This window comes from Trichosporon asahii, assembly GCF_000293215.1.
Source record: "Trichosporon asahii var. asahii CBS 2479 unplaced genomic scaffold scaffold00071, whole genome shotgun sequence".
NCBI lineage: Eukaryota > Fungi > Basidiomycota > Tremellomycetes > Trichosporonales > Trichosporonaceae > Trichosporon > Trichosporon asahii.
In genome coordinates, this window is record NW_014040854.1 from 557,871 (window position 1) to 577,651 (window position 19,781).

General features: G+C 61.1%; 4 protein-coding genes and 5 non-coding genes across 9 annotated transcripts; 2 read left to right on the forward strand and 7 right to left on the reverse strand.

The window, feature by feature from the left end:
* Nucleotides 1-2,148: 2,148 nt before the first annotated feature.
* On the reverse strand, nt 2,149-3,990 carry A1Q1_05058 (FBP aldolase IIA; the record flags this gene model as incomplete). Its single annotated transcript, XM_014321865.1, has 6 exons — nt 2,149-2,926; nt 3,032-3,231; nt 3,300-3,305; nt 3,375-3,650; nt 3,721-3,792; nt 3,973-3,990. 6 exons carry the CDS (start codon nt 3,988-3,990, stop codon nt 2,149-2,151), a joined length of 1,350 nt encoding a protein of 449 aa, XP_014177340.1.
* A 2,167-nt stretch (nt 3,991-6,157) lies between these two features.
* Nucleotides 6,158-6,268, forward strand: A1Q1_t385. Its single transcript has one exon. It is a non-coding gene; the product is annotated as a tRNA-Ala (tRNA).
* A 419-nt stretch (nt 6,269-6,687) lies between these two features.
* A1Q1_t420 lies at nt 6,688-6,778 on the reverse strand. Its single transcript has one exon. It is a non-coding gene; the product is annotated as a tRNA-Lys (tRNA).
* A 225-nt stretch (nt 6,779-7,003) lies between these two features.
* On the reverse strand, nt 7,004-7,105 carry A1Q1_t419. The gene has a single exon. It is a non-coding gene; the product is annotated as a tRNA-Lys (tRNA).
* Nucleotides 7,106-7,594: 489 nt separating this feature from the next.
* Nucleotides 7,595-7,671, forward strand: A1Q1_t386. The gene has a single exon. It is a non-coding gene; the product is annotated as a tRNA-Gly (tRNA).
* A 560-nt stretch (nt 7,672-8,231) lies between these two features.
* On the reverse strand, nt 8,232-8,353 carry A1Q1_t418. The gene has a single exon. It is a non-coding gene; the product is annotated as a tRNA-Pro (tRNA).
* Nucleotides 8,354-8,731: 378 nt separating this feature from the next.
* Nucleotides 8,732-11,271, reverse strand: A1Q1_05059 (uncharacterized protein; the record flags this gene model as incomplete). The annotated part of the gene is made up of 2 exons (XM_014321866.1): nt 8,732-11,198; nt 11,246-11,271. 2 exons carry the CDS (start codon nt 11,269-11,271, stop codon nt 8,732-8,734), a joined length of 2,493 nt encoding a protein of 830 aa, XP_014177341.1.
* An 850-nt stretch (nt 11,272-12,121) lies between these two features.
* A1Q1_05060 (uncharacterized protein) lies at nt 12,122-14,959 on the reverse strand (the record flags this gene model as incomplete). Its single annotated transcript, XM_014321867.1, has 1 exon — nt 12,122-14,959. One exon carries the CDS (start codon nt 14,957-14,959, stop codon nt 12,122-12,124), a length of 2,838 nt encoding a protein of 945 aa, XP_014177342.1.
* Nucleotides 14,960-17,826: 2,867 nt separating this feature from the next.
* A1Q1_05061 (ser/Thr protein kinase) lies at nt 17,827-19,698 on the reverse strand (the record flags this gene model as incomplete). The annotated part of the gene is made up of 4 exons (XM_014321868.1): nt 17,827-19,113; nt 19,151-19,224; nt 19,279-19,296; nt 19,338-19,698. 4 exons carry the CDS (start codon nt 19,696-19,698, stop codon nt 17,827-17,829), a joined length of 1,740 nt encoding a protein of 579 aa, XP_014177343.1.
* Nucleotides 19,699-19,781: the final 83 nt, after the last annotated feature.

Here is a 19,781-nt window from a genome sequence, read left to right on the forward strand (position 1 = left end):
GAGCGTCAGTGCTGGCGGGAGGAGCAGGCGACCAGGCGAATGTGAGCGTCGTGCGTGCCTCGCGCCACAGGGTATATGTGTGTGTGCCGCCGATGCTCCGACTCCACCGACGAGAGACATGCTGTAGGCTGCAGGTCAAGACTAAGGCACTGGGGACGCCACGGTGCCACCAGGGAGCGTGTGTGTCTATGAGCGGTGCGTGCGTTCCTCCGGCACGAGTGCCGTGCATGCCGTGGTGTTGGATCTGTGCGCACGGTTTCCGCTCTTCTGGGCGGTGCTTGAAAGCTACACCGGCGTGAGGTATGACAGTGGAAGAAGGCGGGAGTGGTGGAGGACGAAGAGTGGCTGAGCTACGTCTGCGGGGCGGTGAGGCGCATGTTTGCTTCCCAAAAGTGCGAGGTTAGTCGCAGCTCGCAGCCAGATGGTGGTAAGTTTGCCGTGCGTCGTGTGTGCCGCAATCTTGCCCCGAGTGAACCGGGAAGTCGTGAGAGACACACCTCATGTCCTAGACCTGCCGAGCCAAAACTGCGCCAGATCGCAGGCTCAGCTGGATCTTGTCTCGTCCGGACCATCAGAATCACTGTCGAGCGACCAGATTTCCCCGGTAAGTTCGATAGGTACCACTATTCCGGAATGCACACTCTCCCATACCGAAAATGGGATGTCGCCGTCTTGTTGTGGAAGTGGGGTAAGGAAGGCTGCGAACCTGCTTCGTTAGTGTGGTCATTGTCCCAGGGCGCCTGTGGCGCCGACCAGCAGACCTTCCCTTCATTTCCCATCTTGCTAGCCCACCGCACAGAGCTTCATACACACACAAACACGACCTCTCGCACCCGTTTGTGTGTGTTCGTGTACGCGTTCGTGCATACATTGCGAACGCCCGAGCGCCCGCCGACTCCAGCGGCCAGGGCACGAGCTTCAGTCATGTAGCTCATGCTGCTCTGGGCCAGTCCACAGGAAGCGTCTCAATCCAGAGGCGCTGCAAGGTTGGTTGAGGCATTTGGGTTTAGACGTTCCTCGTTCCTCTAGCACCACGGTCTCACACGGCATGACTGGGGCGCCGGCACGACTTCCAGGCGCTCAGCGCGCTGTCTGTCCGCCTGTCGACCATTCTGTGGTCGACAACCTTCGGCCACTGAGGTTCGGAGTCGCAAATTTGGTTTCAGTTCGAGGTTGCGGGGCGGACGAGTGTCTGATGTTTTCACTGCTTGCCTCCACTTGAGCACGAGATGACTGCAAGGGGCCGGCGGGGAGGTCCGATCCATCGGAGGGCCAAGTTGGCCAGGCTGTCACCAGGCCCGCCTCCAGATCCTCCCGAGGTCATCTGCCCATTCTGGATGGCGGGATTCATGTGAGAGGTGGAGAATGGTCTCCTGACCAGCGCCATGACACGCCTGTCTCAATACTGTAATCGTCAGCGGGGCCCACATCCGCATCGAGACCCCTGGACAAGCTCGGGGTGCTCTTAACCCCACTGCCGATTCCAGCAAACACTCACGTTCCACCATGCCGACCAGCCCATCTGCCCTGCCTGTGTCCAACCAGAATGAGGTAGTGCAGGATAGCAACGACGAGGAAACGCCCAACAGCCACCGCACGGTCCGCAGCGCCATATGTGTCTCCTCTACCTGCTCGCACTCGGTACGAAGTCTCCTGGCTCGCCTATCCTGCATCCCCTCCTCGCTGCTTCACCTCTGGAGTCACTGGTCACCGATGCTTGCCAGTCTGGGCTTCATTTCAACTCCGCCCACACTCTGATGGGGCTCTCATAGTTCTTTCGGATGTCATCGGTTGACACCATGGCCCCTTGCCAGGATCGTCCCAATCCTACCTTGCCGCGACATCCTATTCGCTCCCGGCTTGAATCTTGTCCCTGCTGTGCTGCGCCCGCGCGAGCGACCTTCAGCGTGACTGTCTCCCACCACTTTCTGCAGATCCTCCCTGTCGCCGCGACCTGATCTAGCTCATCCCTATCTGCCCAGCGACTCCGCGACGCCGTCGAAGCCTGGTTGAGGTCCAAGTGGTGCACGTTCAGAGCAGCGGTCAGTGCCACCCAACCTCGCCGATGAGAGTAAACTTTATATTGTCACATGATGCAACCTACTGCTACTGCTACCTACGAGAGAGAATCTCTTGCTTCGCTTTTGTTTAGAGGCGGTTGATGTCACCAAGGTCGGTGCACGCCTCGGCGACACGGTGGGCCATGGTCTTCTCACCCTCACGAACCCAGACACGGGGGTCGTAGTACTTCTTGTTGGGCTTGCTCTCGCCCTCGGGGTTGCCGACCTGGGTCTTGAGGTAGTCCTGCTTCTTGAGGATGAAGTCACGGATGCCCTGGAGGTAGGCCCACTGGGTGTCGGTGTCGACGTTCATCTTGACAACACCGTTCTTGACGGCGGTGGCGATCTCGTCCTTGGTGGAGCCAGAGCCACCGTGGAAGACGAGGTAGATGGGCTTGGAGCCCTCGGGCTCGCCGAGCTGCTGCTCAGCGTAGCGCTGGTGCTTCTCGAGGAGCTGGGGCGAGAGGACGACGTTGCCGACCTTGTAGACACCGTGGACGTTGCCGAAGGCGGCGGCGATGGAGAAGTCGGGGGAGATGGCGTTCAGGGCCTTGTAGACGTCAAAGACGTCCTCGGGCTGGGTGTAGAGCGAGGCGTTGTCGACACCGGTGTTGTCAACACCGTCCTCCTCACCACCGGTGATACCGATCTCCATCTCGAGCCACTGGTCGATCTTGGCCATGCGCTCGAAGTACTTGACGCAGAGGGCAATGTTGTCCTCCTTGGACTCCTCGGAGAGGTCAAGCATGTGCGAGGAGAAGAGGGGCTCGCCGTGCTCCTTGAAGTACTTCTCGTCCTCGGCGAGCATGCCGTCGAACCAGGGGAGGAGCTTCTTGGCGCAGTGGTCGGTGTGGAGGACGACGGGGCTGGAGTCAGCAATCTATCAAGACCCGGAGCGCTGGATCGCTATACCGGCGCTCTTGCAACGGTTGCAGTCGCATAATCGTGGCCGCGCGGACGGTGATACTCACATGCCGTAGGCGGGGGCGATGGCGCGGATGTAGTGAGCGGCAGCGATGGCACCGGCAATCGAGGCCTTCTGGTCGGCGTTGTCAAGGCCCTTGCCGCCGAAGAAGGCGGAACCTCCCTGCGAGAGCTGGAGGATGATGGGGGCCTTGTTGTCACGGGCACCCTCAAGGGCGGCGTTGACGGTGGAAGACGAAGTAACGTTCTGGCGCGCGTCAGTACGAAATAGCCGATCGGTGACATTCCGGACATTCCGGAGTGCGTGGAACTCACGATGGCCTGTTTTGAAATTGAACCAATGGGGAGACACGGTCAGCTCAAATCGAGGGGACTACACATTATGATGACATACAGGGATGGCGTACTGGGGGCGTTAGCATTGGCTGTGGTTTCACTGCAAGTGCTGCCTGCTTGGGAAGATGCAGGGAACATCCTATCTCGACTCCGCTCCTGCGAGCGGCATCGCACACCGCTATCCGCTCCCCACTCCAGCCAGCTCATAGCTCGGTGGAGGGCTGAGGGGGCTGCGAGTGCTGATGGCGGTCTAGGAGTAGGAAGATCTGAGCGGACTGCAGTTTGTGTGCAAACACAGCGGACTGTCTGGCCGACTGCGCTCAATGTCGACTACCAGATCCGCTCGCAGATTCGTGGTTCCCAGCTGTCTTCCCCGACAGGCAAGCCGCGCTGTACTCACCTTGTTCTTCTTGGCATCGGCCATGAGGGCACGAAGGTTCTTGCCAGTAACGACACCAGCCTGCTGAATTAGCTGGAGATCACGATATGAAGTTGCAGGGCTCTTGCGTCATGATTCATGCCAGGCATCGACGACTGCGGGCGAGGAGCTGGGCAGCGAGGAAGGCGGGGAAGGCGGTCTCGATGCGATGCTTCGTCGCCCAAGTCGTGGGTGCGTGGTTGGGTCATGACAGAGGTGCAGCAGTGTACGTACGGGGATGTTGAGGACCATTGTGACTGTTTGTTTTGGTGGGGTAGGGAGAGGGAAGAGGAAGAGTGTGAAAGCAAGATATGGGTTGGGTGAGAGCGATATAGTCGAGCAGGGACTGGGTGCGGTCGCGGGTGCGGGTGGTGGACGTGGATTCTGGTTCCGGGGAGCCGAGGCGAGAGGTGCGCACACAGGTGCGGGTGCGGGGTCACGGGCTCACGGGCGTATGGGCGTACGGGGCTCGGGTTGCCGGTGGTGAGCGTGAGCTGCCGCGTGCCGGTACGCAATACGCAGTTGCTGCTGCCCCAGTTCGTGGACTGCCAGTTCCGCCGGCTGAGGACACTGCGAGCGAGGCCCATTGGCCGCAACCACCCCCTCGACCCTTACCCCACACATTCCCACGGTGCTGCTCCCCACCGCACCGAGTATACCCGACTGTGCGGTTCCCTGCTCGTCCCGACCTCGATCAGCATCGACGGCCTTCCATGTGCTGCACTCACTGAGCCACCGCCGTCATCAGGAGCGGGGTAACTTAGTGGCCCCGTACGCTGGTCTCGGAGTCCACCTGTGGATCATCCGGCCCTCGGCACTCCGTCGAACCCACCCTTGCCAACCGGACCAGCCAACCTCTGCGTCTCTGACAATCCATCCGGTACCAGTCTCGCGGGCTCCATGCAGCAGCTTCTCGGCTCGGCTGCGGGAGGATCCGGCCATCCACATCTAACAGGCCTGGACCGTGCATGCAGGGTGTGGCAGAAGCACATGTTCACGCACAGTGCAGCGGCGCAGCGGGCAGCTCAACCTGCGCCAAGCCTGCGGTGTGCCGGATTAGCGGCGACTGCGGGGTTGTCACCACAGCCCACCAGCTATAGCTACCAGCGCTGTCATGCGCAGCCGATGAGGGCGAAGGGAAATGATGTCTTGGGCGTACGTCGGTAGTCAGACTGCGGGCCAGGCTCTGTGCGGCCTTCAGTGTTGGGCCGTCCTCATCATTTCGCACCTCCCTCGCTCCCTCCTACCTGCATACTCCATCGCTCCGGCGTACCGGCGTCCGGCGTCCGGCAACTCGCTGCGCGCTGCGGGTCACTGCGGGCCGCCAATCAGCCAACGCCGCTGATGCGCCGGCTACAGAGATCCCTCTGTCCCTCTGTGCATGTGCGCGATCGCTTTCCGCATCATCGACGCCTCCATCCGCAGCAATGACGTCCCGGCTATGTCATGCCCAGCACGCATCCTGGCTTCCTCGCCAATCTCCCTGATCTTGATGATGCCCGTTGCTCAGCTGGCAGCACACATACCCCTTAACAGAACACCTCATACGTTGCGGTTTGCTCGTTGAAGCTTGAGGTCCGCTGTGAACAATGACGCAGGACAGCATCGAGCAGATGACGTTCGGGGGAACTTCGGTCAAATGACTTCAAAACAATTTTAGCCGCAGGGCGCGACGGAGGGAGGGTCGCCTAACTGTGCCTGATCTGAACCAGTGGCAACGTTTCTGTGGCACTGCTTGGATGCGCTGTTGGCATCGAGCTGTCCGACGCTCCTCACGTCTGTTCCACACACTTAACTCACGAAGGTGACATGCATCCTCTGCAGGTCTCCTGTTGAAATCAACCAAGGCTCTGCTGCACCTCGGGTCTCATTTATTGCGGCGCAGGAATTGCGGCTGTCAAGGCATCTTCTTCTCTGGCAGTGACTTTGTTCCGCTCTTCTCATCTGCCTCATCCTCCACGCATGTACTGACCGAAAGGGACAGCATATCTCCGCATTACTATTTCCTAATGGTTTGCACCTCACGACGTCTTCGTGTGCTCCTTACTTGTCCCCCTCGCTTGTGAGCCCTCCCAACAGCATTGAGAGTTATGGCCGTTCTCCAGCGACAGTGGCCAGGGAGTTACGAACCGTCTGACCTCCCAAACACTCTAAGTGCTGCTTCCTTCCCCGATCGACACTTTCCGCTGTATTTCCGTGATACATGGAGGTGATGAATGTGCGTGAGGCCATCGTAGATTCTGGACTGTCATGTCAACTGCTATTTTTTGACTGCTTCCCCAGTCATCCCACCTCACTCCCTGTCGGCGCTGTCGTTCCTCACCTCTCCTCGACCGCACGTTACCTTCAACTTCACCAAGCAGCAACATGCATGCTCGCCCCCGCTCATCACTCCGCGGGAATCAGGCCATCGGCGTTGGGGCATGTAGCTCAGTTGGTAGAGCGCGTCATTAGCATACCCTCATGAGTTCTCAACTCGAGTGGATCAGCGTACTTGACGGGGTCTTTGGTTCGATTCCTAACCTGTCCATTAGCCGACCTTTTTGGACGCTGTGCAGGTCTTCGGAGTGCTCAGGAGTCAGGAGAGAGTACAGGTAAGAGGCAGGGACGTAGACGGAGGCGCAGGAGAGGCTCAAGGGATGTGGCTCTCATAGCCGATTTGATCTCGGGGACCGGAAGTCGCTGCGGACACCTCAGGCTATCACACGTCACAGCAGGATTAGGCGAGTAATGGGCTGTGCTCCCCAATGCTCTGTCTACCGTCCGGTGGAGGGCCGCGCCGTGTGCGTCCTTAGATTCTGGGGCCGCTCGATCATCACTCCTCCTGCTCTCTTGCCGACCATCCAATCGCCATGGCAATCTCTCCTGACTTCTATTCCACCTCTAAGGCCCCACACAAACCTTTTCCGTGCCAAGGATGCTCTTCCGCAGGCCCAACGTCGAAAAAGAAGCCTCGTATGGGGCTCGAACCCATGACTGTGTGATCAATCGGCTGCTGTTGCGTAAGAGTCACACTATCTACCGACTGATATAACGAGGCGAAGCTGACGAATAGCCACGAAAGACGCAGCGCGCGCAGGGCTACGTGGCGTTTTAAAAATGGTGCGAAAAAGAGTAAAATTGCACGAGATATGGCTCCGTGAAGATCCGACCCCATTAGACCCCTCCCTTCCACCTTCCTTGCGTCCTCTGAGGATTTACGATCGGCTGAGATGCAAAATGGCTTGCTAGGAGTCTCCTGAAAGCCGTACAGGGCCAAAAAAGTAGCCTCGTATGGGGCTCGAACCCATGACTGTGTGATCAATCGGCGGCTGCTGACGCGGTGCTGCGTAAGAGTCACACTATCTACCGACTGATATAACGAGGCCAGGCATTGCTGTTGGCCATGTCAAACGCGGCGATGCGAGGGCTATCCGCACATCCGGGTTTGGTGCGAAAAGGTGGAGAAATGGATGAGATACGAAGGATTGAAAGTTGTGGCCCTGTGGCTGGTGCGAGCAGGGTGGACGAGGGAATGGTTGGGATTGAACCCTACTGCGGGCTGCTTGGAAAGGGGCGCACGGAGCAATGGTATGATAATTGCTTGTGTGACGACCTCGTGCATGAAGGGGGGAGGCATGAGAGAGGCAGATAATGGTAGCTCGTTCGACAGGTGAGTGTGGCACGTTCGAACAATTTCTTATGAGGGGTCATTCCGAGCTTCCTCCTGCTCTCCTTATGGCATTTTCCACTCTCTCCTTTCAGATAAGACACTCATCACTCTCCGCTTTATCCCGTGCATCTTTTCAAGCCCGTCCAGAGCCCGCCACGCCGGCACCAGCGCCGTCCGTCGCCCGCTCACAACGAACAACATCCAACATCTATGGTGAAATGGTATCATGCATCGTTGCCACGTGATTCGATGCGGTGGGGGTTCGATTCCCCCTGGATGTAGCTTTTGCTGCCCTCTCGGTCGCGCGCGCGGCGTTGTGGTCTCTCTTTTTTACATCCCCCCTTACCCTCTCCACCCAGCGGTGATAGGTGGAGGCGGGTGCGAGGAGGCCGAATCCTGAACACGCCATGAGTCCAGGGCGATTCGGGGATGTTGCCGAGCTCGGTGCTTCATTACTCCGTCTCCTGCACTCACCGTCACGAACAGTAATGCAGGCAGTGATGGGAGGGCAGTGATGGGAGGAGAGGAAACGATGTTGGGCGGAGGTGCAAATTTTCTCGAGTTTTCCCTCATTTCCGCGCCACCCGACCTTGTGACCACTCACTTGCCTGTCTCGAGGTCCTATCAGATACGACCCACCTCGGTCTCCGGTTACTCTTACCCAATTACGCCCCTCGTGCTCAGCGGGCGGGGAGTGCGGGGGAGATAAGCCCGCGATAAGGGCTTCAGAATCGCCATCGGACCTCCGCCCCTCGCCCCCATCTCTTCCAATCATCGCCCTTTCATCTCCATCTCTGGCAAGGTGCTGGGATCCCAGCGGGGTCCAAGACGAGCAGCAAAAGGTCCTCGCCGGGATTTGAACCCGGGGCCACTCCCAATCACTCCTCAGAAGAGGAGCTGGAGGCAAAGCTCAAGATGTTAGATCACCCTAAGAGAGTATGATAACCACTACACCACGAGAACGTCCTGTTTCTGGACGATGGGGACTGCGGCGGGGCGGTGATGAACCCTCAGAGAGATTGAGAGGCTGTTCTCGAGTTCGGGAGGTGGTGGGATAGAACAGAAGAAGAGAGGCGGTGGGGAGGAGACAATTGGGACTGGTGGATCTTGACGAGCCTTATCCGCCACGTCTACCGCATGTTTGTGGCCTGCGGAGGCTGAAACAGCGGGAGCCGTGTCTCAATGGCCGGTAAGCAGGAGACGAACGCAGCCTGTGTGTTCGTGAGTCGAGGAGTCGTGATACTCCCTGGGATCTCCTGGGTTCGTCTCACAGTCGTTAATGCCGACGTCCGCGAGCGGTCTGCAATGCGAGCCAATCTAACAATACAATGCATTACATTTCTATCTGGTAGCCATCGGGCTCTGTCTAGGCAGTACGACCTCGACACTGTGGCGCGGAATCTTCTTCCCTCCCGTAGACGTCACAGGCGAGGCGCTCGGTCGGACCGGCGTGACAACGTTGCCATTCGGCGTCCTCGCAGCGCGTGAGCTGCCCGAGGAGCGGGCAGAGGCGGGCAGGACTGGGGGTTGGACGGAGGAGCGAGACGGCGTGTGCGAGACAGGCGTCGGGTCGAGACTCACGCCGAGCTCGACTTCTGCCTCCGAGTCGTCGTCATCTGGAGCCTTGGACGGTGATACAGAGGCGGTAGCTGAGGCAAGAGAAGCAGGGCCGGACGTCCGGAACGAGTCAAATACTGCCGTGTTGAACTCTGCCTTCCTCTTCTTCCCCGTGTTGCTCGACTCGGCGTCGTCAGGCCCTGGGCGGCCCTTACTCTCCCGCGCGCGTTTTCGTTCCTTCCGTATCCTCCTCTCGACCGCACTTCCAGGCGTGACGGGGGGCGGAGGCGGTGTCTCGGGCCGTTCGTAGATGCCCTCCTTCCTCTTGTCGCGGACGGGAATCTCGACCCAAACCCGACCAAGGCGTTTGCGCTCGTATCTCTCGCGCTCCCTTTCGCGTTCCCGTTCGCGCTCCTGCTCTGCTGCGACCTGCCTCGCGGCCCACTTTCGCTCGCCTGCGCCGATGCGGAGAGGTGGCTCAGCATCGCTGTTTGGCTCCGCCTTGACTTTGACCTGCGAGGGGTACTTCTTCTTTGGCACCCAGCCCCAGTTCATCCGCTTCCGCTTGCGCTGCGGCGGCGGCACATCGGGCTGCGGCGTTAAGGCTAACTGCTCCATCATCGTCACGCCGCCGGCTTCTGTGTCGGGCTCAGGGCCGCCGAAGCACAATCGCTGGATCCGAGCCCGGACCTGCTCTTGCCTGTATGCGCTAGCGTGCTGTCGTCCATTGACGCGGTGCGTGCACAGCTCATCGGCGTGGGCAATTACTGGCAGGGGCGGAAGCGGCGGCAGTTTGGGGAGGATTGGGAGGTCGGCGCGCGGTCGGAGGGGAGCGTCGGGTGCGTGTTGCCGGATCGCGTGTCGTTGCAGATGCGCCAGTGTCGGCGAGGTCATTTCGCAATCCTCGAAGGGACAGCGGAGCCGGCCAGCAATGTGCCGCGCGGAGAGATGCTGGATCAGGCCCTCGACTCGCTCGAAGCACGGGCCCTCGCACCCCGCCCAGAAGCAGCGGTACACTGTCTTCTCGGCCGCAACTGCTCCCTGCGCGGCATGAGCTCGCTTGGCCACATGCCGCTTTAGCCTCTCCTCACTGGCGAGGACGGCGCCACACCCCTTCCACCCGCACACATACTCGCCGAGCGTGTTCACGAGCCGGTCCTCCTTCAGCACGCTGGCATAGGGCTCAAGCAGCGCAGGTCCAGGCCGCTCAATGAAGCGCTCGGGAAGCTCTTCCGGCCGCGCTAAAACCAGCGTCACGTTCCGCACCATGACACGATTGCTACCGGCGGCGTAGTGCTGATACCGCTTCCTCGGAGCTAAGGCTCGGAACTGTGCATCCTCATCGTCCCGGAACGCATCGTAGACCCCACGCGCAATCAGCTCGGCGCGCCGCTTCTCGCTGATCTTGATGCAGACGTAGGCACGGTTTTGGAGGGAGTGCGCCGGGCGGGGTGGCATCGGCTTCGGAACCGGGGGGACGAGGGAGCGGAGGGCGTGGCCGGCGACAGTAGGTAGCGGCGGGGGCAGAGCCGTGTGCAGTGAGGAGTCGGTAGCGGACGGGAGCGGGGCGATCGGGGAGGTGAGCACAGCGAAGACGTCGGCGGGCACGTAGATCGGTCCGTTTATCGGCGGCTGGGCCGGCCGGCGTTGCGGCGTGTGGTGCACGGGAAGGCGGAGGCCACTCTTCGGCGGCGGGTCATCATCCGATGTGACTGAGGCTGGCGTCGGCTCGCGCGAGAAACCCGGTGGCAGCGTTGTTGGTAAAGGCGTCAGGTCGAAGCCCGGCGATGGGTCGCGGGCAGGTGTCGAGCGAGCGGGTGTCCTCGTGCGTTCCGTTGTCGGCGCGGGTTCCGGCGGTGGTTTACGAGGGGTGTTGATGCGCTCAATCGGCACGTCGACAACTCGCTCAAGCGCATCGACAACGTGCTCGAACCCGCCTGGCCGGACTGGGCTCTCGCTACCTGTACCTGTAGCCCGCGTCGGACTCCTCGATTCCGAACCCGAGCCTGCGCCCGATGCTCGCGGTGATGCTTCCGGCCATGGCAGTCGTATCGGGCTCTTCGTTGGTCTGTCCTCGCCTGAGTCTGGTGATCGTGTTGTCGAGGCAGAGGGAAGTGCACGAGCAGGTGACTTGAGCCGGGGCAGCTCCACGCTGACCTCGACGCTGAGCCTGGCGCTCCTCACCGGACTTCGGGAGGTTGATATCCGTCCTCTTCGAGGACTGCGAGGAAGGCTCGGTGGGCGCGGTGGCCTGGAGTTAGCTCGAGGCAAGTAGGTCAGCTACAGGGGAAGACTCACCGCGACGGGCCAGCTTCGGCGTCCATGCCCTGTCTGCCGACACGTCCTCAACTAAAGCACGCAGCTGGCTCAAGCTCGAGAAGCTGGAGGCAGGAGAGGTTGTCGTGTCGGTCGTGAGAGGCAATGGAAGCGCCGAATCGAGCAAGCAACGGGTGGGAAGGAAGGAGAGGAGTGTGTTGATTAGTTAGTTGACGAACTGAGTGGAAGTGAAGTGCCCGCGTATGGATTTGTTTGTCGTCATCGGTGTCGAGCGGTGCAGCTGCCTGCGGTTCGGGTCTACCACCCAGCATTGCCTTCTGATCTCGCTTGATGCACAGCTGTCGTCATGCATATCACTTCCTGAAACGTAGTGCAATGCATGCATTGCATGCTGCGATGTACTTGCGACTGGCAGATCGTCACTAGCCTTTCGATCACGTGACACGATGTGCGCGGTGGAGGTCGACCACAACCTCACTATGGTGTTCCTTGCCTTCCTCGTTGGCGTCTCTCCTCCGCTGATACAAATACTCAACGCCACCCGCCCTTGAGGTCTAAGTTCACATCCATTCATAGTTTATAACATAGGTACATGGAGTTCGTTCCTTCGTTCTTGGTTGTGGTGTTGTGACACTAGTTCGCTCCGGGTCGTACGGTCTTACAAGGGTGGTTGATACAGCCGGGTCTGTGGAGCGCTTGGTGATTGCTTGGTTGAAGTGAGGGGTGAAGTTAGGGTTGGGGCTTTATTACTTTTTTGTTTTGTTGTTGATTAAGGATTGCTTGTCTTTGGCAATTGGCAGTGGTCGTTGAGGTCGGGTCGTGGTCGTGGCGTTGAGAGGTCGTGCGATGGTTGAGAGTTGAGGGAGAAGATGGAAGCGAGATGATCGCAGCACGTGCTCACTCCAGAGCAAACGCATCGACTCCGCCCATCCCGTCCTCCCTGCCCATCATGCCCTCTCCCCTGACCACCTCCATCTTCCTCGAGTGCCACCCAACATAGCTCGACACACGGCCATTAGCCTCGGCAAGGCGGGTGAGCCACTGCCTCCACGAGTGCGCGTTGGGCAGGTGGCGCACGAAGCTCATCGCGCCCATGCCCTCGCCGACCTCGATCGGCTCTTGTGTGACATAGCCCCAGTCAGAGACCGTGCTCGTCGGGATCCAGCCGGCCGAGACGTCGACGTACCACCCGCGGCCGCCCTTGGAGCGGATGACCTGCCACTCGGTACGAGAGGCGCCCTGCGAGTTCTCGAGCGAGCGGCGGATGGACGAGGACAGCTCGACGACGCGGAGGCGAGTCGGGCCGCACGTCAGGTCCGCCTTCGAGGGGCCGGAGAGGTTCAGGCCCGAGATGCTGAACGGCATGGTCGTGAGCGGGTTGATGAGCAGGGCATGGATGCAGAGCGTGATCTGCAGCGAGCTCGCGTCGGGCCGCAAGTCGTGCACCGCCGTTCCGGCCAGGGTGAGGACCTCGACTCCGGGTGCGGTGGTCTGAATGAAGCTCGCGACGTCGCGGAGCGGCAGGAGGGGGATGTGGCTCATGCCGAGGGACACCAGCGACGGCTGAGGCGGGAAGACGTCGGGCGCGAGATGCGCGGCCGTGATGCCAGCAGAGGACAGGTCGAGGTACCTGAGCCTTCCGGAGCGGAAGCAAGGCGCCTCGAGGAGACGCATCAGGTCCTCGGACCCGATGGCGTTACCCTGCGTCGGGTTCACGAAGAGGTTGAGGTCGACGAGGTCGGCGGCGACGGGCGACTTGAGGAGGAAGTCGACGACGACGGTCGGGTCCAGGCCCGGGCAGCGAGCGAGCGAGAGCGACTCGAGACGCATGCCGCGGGGAGGAGAGTGCGTCAGGGCCTGCAGCAGGCTATTGCCCACGCGGGTTCCCGAGAGGTCGAGGTGGGTCAGGTTCGGCATGGCGAGGACGAGCGCGTGGATGAACGCGGGCGGGAGCCTGCGGCAGGTGCGCAGCGACAGGCGGCGGAGAGCCGGGAAGCTGACGCGGTGGCGCTGCTCGGGCACCTCGTCCTCGTCCATCTCGTCATCCTCGTCCTCGTCGTCGTCCTCGCGACGGCGGGAGCGCCCGCGCCCCCTGTCCTCGTCCTCGTCCTCCTCGCCAAGGCCGAGCCAGTTCTCGCCAAACTCGTGGATGGCGTCCGTGAAGTTGTCGCTGACGCAGCCGGTCAGGTCCAGGGACTCGAGGGGCTGGAACTGCCGTCGGCGAGCCCACTTGTCGTCCTCGGTCTCCTCCTCGTAGGGCACGTAGCTGGGTCGCGGAGGGTCCATGAGGTCGTCGATCGTGGACTGCGCCGGCTCGGGCTCCTGCTGGATCGACATGGCGCGAGCCCTGGCCTGAGGTGAGGAGAAGCTCGCGGCGCGGTTCTTGCGGACGCGGGGCTTGGAGTAGCCTCTGAAGAAAATCTCCTCGACAACCGCAGACGAGAGGGCGCTGTCGACGTACTCTGTCATGCAGAGCGAGCGAAGGTTTGGGGTGTTCTTGATGACGCCCTCAAGCCTCCCGGCCGTCACGTAGCGTCCGCGCACGGCCTCGTCCTGCGAGCGGCGGGATCCGATCGTGCGGAAGTTGGTGAAGGACAGGTGCCGGATGTACGGCCCGGGCGGGGGCAGAAGGTCGGGGTTGGCGTTCTCGTGCGCCTCCTCTTCCTGCTCCACTTTAGGCAGATCCTCGTTCTCCTTCGGAGGCGTGCGCAGCGCCTGCATGAACTGGTGGTTGCCCTGGTCGCAGTCCTCGTCATCGCTCTCCTCGAGCAGGGCGTGGGCTGTGCGTGACAGAGACAGCGAGCTCTGACGCATGAGCGGGCGCTGTCCCGGGGGCAGGCTGCCACTGAACGAGCGCTGGTTGAAGGAGCGAGCAAGCACGGAGCTGATGCCTTCCTCGAAGACGAGGTTGCGGCGGGGCGAGCGAGAGCGACCACGCAGACGAGCACTCGGAGACGTATTGCGCGACCCTGGGGGAGTGATCAGCATGCTGAGCCTCCGCGGCTGCGGCGGAGACATGGTCCGCGTGCGCTCGTGAGTCCAGCCCTTGTCAGAGTAGTACGCCTTGGCGACGTTCTCATTGATCGTAACCGAGCGCATAAGGCCGAGGTTCTCGCGCGGGTCGCGCATCGCAGTACCGACGGGCACCGAAGGCATGGTCTCGACGGGCTGGCTCGGCTGCTGGGAAGCCGCCGCCGCAGCGGCAGCAGCCGCGGAGGCGCTGGTGCCGACATCAGGTGACGTGTGATGGTGGTGGTGCGGGCGGAACCCGCCAGGGGACTGGCCCGGGCTGCGCGGGGAGGGAGGCGTGTCGACAAAGACGGACTCGTGATGCACGACCTCGTCCTCGACTGCGTCGACGACCTCCTCGGTCAGCGCATCGACAACTGCGAGCCAGCCGCGGCCCGAGCGAACGTCAACATTCTCCCAGAGCCACGGGCGCGTAGCCTCGAGAACGTGCGCGCTGCTCTTGGTCAGCGCCGAGACGGCCTGGGAGCTGGTCTGCTGAGGGGCGGGCTTGGGGTCGAGCGACTCGACAATGTGCGCGGGCGGCCTTGGGCTCGGCTCGGCGGGAGGCGGGGGAAGGTAGAAGGGCGGCGACACGAGGGACGCTACGAGGGAGAGGACCTCGATGGGCAGGACATCGAAGGAGACCTGAGAGCTGGAGGAGCTGGAGCTGGAGTTTGCGGCGCCGTTGGCCGAGATGAGAGCCGCCTGCGAGGCGGCGGGGTTCATTGAATTCTTGGGAGTAAAAGTGATTCGCGATGGGAGAGTTGGTGGAGAACAAAGGAGACGAAGACGATGAAGCACGGGGAGGAGGGGGGTGTGGGGGGCAGGTCGGTCGGTGGCCTGGCAGGGGAATCGGACGTGATGCAGACAAAATTGAGCCTACAAGGCTGAGACGGGGCAATCCGAAGGCAGGGCAGGGTCGGTGCGGGGTTGGTTGGGTGGCGAGAACCTAGAGGACAGGCGGCCCTTAGCGTCTGAGCCGAGGACGAGTGTGCACCCTGGAGCGCGTGCCTGGGCGAAAGTACGAGTACGGCAGGTGGTGGTCGCTCAACCAAAACACACCAACAGCCAGCATAAGCGTAGCTCGCTTCGCTCGGCGGGGATTACCATACGGGCATCACGGCTACAGGCGGACTCTAAAACGCTGGGCTGGGCATGTGCCCTAGCGCCGTTCACCGTAATCTGCTGATCCTCACACGCTACCGCGCTACGGCGAGCTGCCCGATATTCCAATCACCACCACAGGCATATTCCAATCTCCACCGGATCTTGCCAACTCCCTACCTCTTTAGCGCGCCAGCCGGCGACCTATCGTCCAGTCGAAGAGCTCGAATTCGCCGGTCTCCCCCTGCATTCATTTGCTTCTCCATACCGTCCATCGTGCACACGTTCCACTATCGATGCATGATGCACCACGTTGTCCACTTCTTGCCCGCATGTCCGCCCCTGCCTCGCCTACCCCGGCCGAACCGGGGTCGACCGGACCAAGCCGGTTTTGCCTGTGCGAGCTTGTGCCTTGGTCACCGATGTGCCGAGACATGCATGCGCCGCGTGCGGCGTGCAGTGCGTGCAGAGCTGCGGATGGGCCTGGCGGCCAGTCACGCGCCCGCGCTGACACCAGAACGAACAGGGTGCCGTGCATCAGTGCTAATTGCGGACGCTAGAGCCTGTTCTGGTACTTATGCCAATTCTGCCGGTTGCCTGAATATTCGCTGCCGCTCGCCAAAGCTGCACGCCAAGCCAGTCCTAGCCCCGTCTCGAGCCACACACTCTGCAGCGTCGTACGCAGACGCACATCTCGAAGTCACGAGACACGACTGTCGCGTTCTGACTCGTTGGTCGAAACATCTCGGTTCGGCGTCGTCACTGCACACACATGCCAGTGCGGAGCTGTGTCAGCGCTCTACGCCTCACCTGACACATGACTCAGATGACACGGCGCAGCATCATCAGCTGTATAGCTGTATACCTTCCAGGCATGGTAATGCTGTAAGCTGCACTGGTCCTGAGACTTCGGACCGCTGGTCACCGATTGGACATCGGAGCGCAGTAGTCCGCTCACCCTCGCCGGCTGCACCCTCGATCTCACCGTGCCGGCCGTGCCAGGCAGCTCGCCCCGCATACCGCATGCTCCGTTGCCCCGCATGTGAAGGAGGTGAGACGCCGCATCTGCCTCCGTTCCAAGCCGTTCGGCAAGACCGAGAAAGGTCACGGTTCCCGTCAGACGGTCCCTGTTTGTAATCCGCAGTTGCTGTCGGATCGCTATTCGAAACGGCGGAACACAGCGTGGTGCCCAGCGGTCCTATGGCTCCAGCGGTCCTAGCGAGCGGGACCTGTCTGCGCCGGCAATGTTGGCAATGGCGGGCGGCACGTTGGCACTCACGCATTCGGCGTCAAGCACTAGCGCATCGTGCCGCTCACACGCAGACACGCAGGCCGCCGACAGCGATTTAGGCTCCCGGATCATCTCTTGCTGTGCATTCTGGACTTCCCAAATGTGGGCAGTGAGGCATGAGGCAGCATGCGAGAGCGTCAGTGCCGTTACGAGCTGCGCATGCACCTCTCGCAAACGCACGTTTCCATTCATCCCAGTTCACGAAAGGCGGTCACGGACGAGCTTTCACGGCAGCGTGTGGCGCCTGCATGTTCACCCGCTGCCGCAACTGCCCGCACTGTGGTCTGTGCCAGAAGTGCCTCGACTGCATTTCGCACTGTCGTCTGCGCCAGAGGTACCTGGTGCGAGCAGCATCGGCCGTGTCTTGGCGCCAGATCGCGGATCGCGGGGTCACTGCGATCCGAACGGACTATCGCGGCCATCGCGAAGCTATCGCAAGGCTAGCGCGGCGGTGACATGGACCGAATAGATCTAGCAATCCTGTTCACCCCGGTTCGCGGAGATCATGGCGTCATGGCCGGTAGAGATTTGGTGATTACTGATGAGCTGACACCGACGTCGTTGGACGATGGAGAGGTGAACTCTCCGGTTAACAGCAGGAGGAATGCGGCATGCAGGCGGACTGGCTGGAGGGAAGTCGGTCCTCCCATTGCGAGCTGGGGAAGTGATAATCAAGGGCAGATGATTGACGCAAGGTGGTCAAGAAAGTTTGCTTCTTCATCGGGCTGGCGGCGATCTCCCACTGTGAACGTACTTGGACGTTGAATAAGCGTCTGAGGTGAGTTCTGCCAAGCGTTATAACCCACAGACCGGCGCCTCCTGTGTATCCTCTGCCGTCAACGGTGACCCACCAGTATCGCTGCAATCGACGGGCGAGATGGATGTGATGGAAGCTCGCAATAGGGAGGGCAGACTGGTCTAGGCTTCGTTGACTCACCAGCCACCGATCCACAGCTGACACATATGACCATCGTCTCAATGCCCCAACTTCACCTCTGTCCGCTGTCCGCCTTTTATGGCGGCTTATCGCCCTCCAAACTCTGCACCACTTGCGCCTGCGCAGCATTTTTCTGGTCATCATAGTCATCACATCAGGATCAAGGGTATACACGTATGGCACAAGTTTTGTGACACAACAAGGCAGAGATATGGAGATTGGCCTGTGCTTTTGCAAGGACAGGATGTAAAGAGGGCTGGCTTAGAACATGACCTGGAGGGCCTCGTTCTCGGGCTTGATGTGGGGTGCGCGGACATTCTGCCCAGCGGGGGCGTTGCGTCCAAAGGTGAATCCGACCCAGTTGTTGCGGTTTCCGTGTCCGCGCTCCTCGACGGCCTCGACGTCGCGCTGCTTCTTGAACACCTCGGCGTACTTGGCCATGTCCTCGGGGCTCGAGAACGAGTCAAAGTACCCGACGTCCGTCTCGCCGTCGAGCACGGGGACGAAGGGGGCGGGGAGCTGGCGCATCTTCTCGAACGGCAGGGGCAGGAAGAAGGGCAGCGCCTGCGCGTCCTGCAGGTTGGCGACGCGGTCGCGCGGGTGCGCGATCAGGCGCACGACAGCGTCCCATGCCGTGTCGCTTAAGTTGAAGATGAGGTCCTCGGGGTTTTCGTACACGGGACGGCGGAGGACGCGCGGCCAGTTTTTCAAGTTGGCCCACGTCTCCTCAGGCGTCTGGCCGGAGAAGGGCGGGAAACCACACAGGAACTCGAACAGGATGCAGCCCAGCGACCAGTAATCGGCCGAGAAGGTGTACGTCTTACCGCGCAACACCTCGGGCGGCATGTAGTCGGGCGAGCCGACGACCGAGTCGGCGTACCGCGGCTCGGCCATGCGGATCGAGCGGTAGATCGTACGGCGCTCGAGCGTGGAGCGGAAGACGAGGGCGTCGTCTGACACGGCGTCGAGCTTGCTCTTCATCGCCTCGATACGCTGCGGGTTCAGCGCGCCAGTAGCGAGACCGAAATCCGTCAGCTTGACGTGTCCCGTGCCGTCGACGAGGAAGTTCTCCGGCTTGAGGTCACGGTGGATGTAGCCGAGCTTGTGCAGCTCGTTGACGCCCATGAACATCTCAGCAGCGTAGAAGCGAGCGTGCTCCTCCTTAAGGACTCCCGAGTTGTTCAGTAACGTGCGGAAGTCGCCTCCCGGAACGTACTCCATGGCAAGGTAGACGTGCTCAGTGTCCTGGAAAGCGTAGAGCAGGCGCACGAGCCAGGGCGTCTTGACCGCCGTCAGAATGTCACGCTCGACGAGAACGTGCTTCACCTCGTCCATCTTGGCGAGGGTGCCCTTGCGCATCTTCTTGAGGGCGCACACCTCGTTCGTGTCCGCCTTGCGAGCGAGGTACACCGAGCCGTAACCGCCCTGACCGACCTGGGCGATGATGCGGAACTGATCGACGCGGAGCTTCGTCCGGCGCTTGCGGAGAATCACACGCTCGCGACCGTTGTAGCTCGACAGCTCCTTGTTGTAGGCGTCGCCAGTGACCTGATCGTCAGCTCGGTGAGGCATTTAACGAGCTCACATGACGGGCAGTCGTGTCCTTCTTGAAGGTGTCGTAGCGGCGCTTCCTGTCCGAGATGTATCCGAGCAGGTCAACTGGGAAAGGTTAGTCCAGACAATCCGGAACCAAACAAAGGGCCAGCGGCTCACAGTAGTAGTCAAGGAAGTCTGTTTTCGTCAGCATCACTCCGCATCAGAGGAGCACTCACAGATCTGCGCAACGGTAGCGCGGCGCTGGACCTCAGGCTTGTCGAGGATCTCACGCTCCCAGACCTCGAGGCCGCGGGGCTTCTGTGTCTCCATCTTGGCGGTGCGCATGCGGACGTCCTCCTGATGGGCGACGGGCTGCGCCTGGCCGGACTTCAGGTAGTGGTAGGGGTTCTTAGCCGCGGCGGCGTGCTGCGCCGCCTGGTTCTTGTAGGTGTGCATCGTGACGTCCTCGTTGCTCGGCGGGGCCTCCTTGAGGGGCTGGGCGCGCTCCGACTTCTCCCACAGGAAGGAGAGGTACGACGAGCGGTCGGGGACGTTCTCCTTGCTGCGCTTTGCGGGCGAGGGTGGGATGAGGGGCATGGTGGGAGCTGAGCTGCCGGCGGGTTGTTGTAAGGAGCGAAGAGTGATGAAGGAGTGTACAGTGACTAACGCAGAGGTGTTGT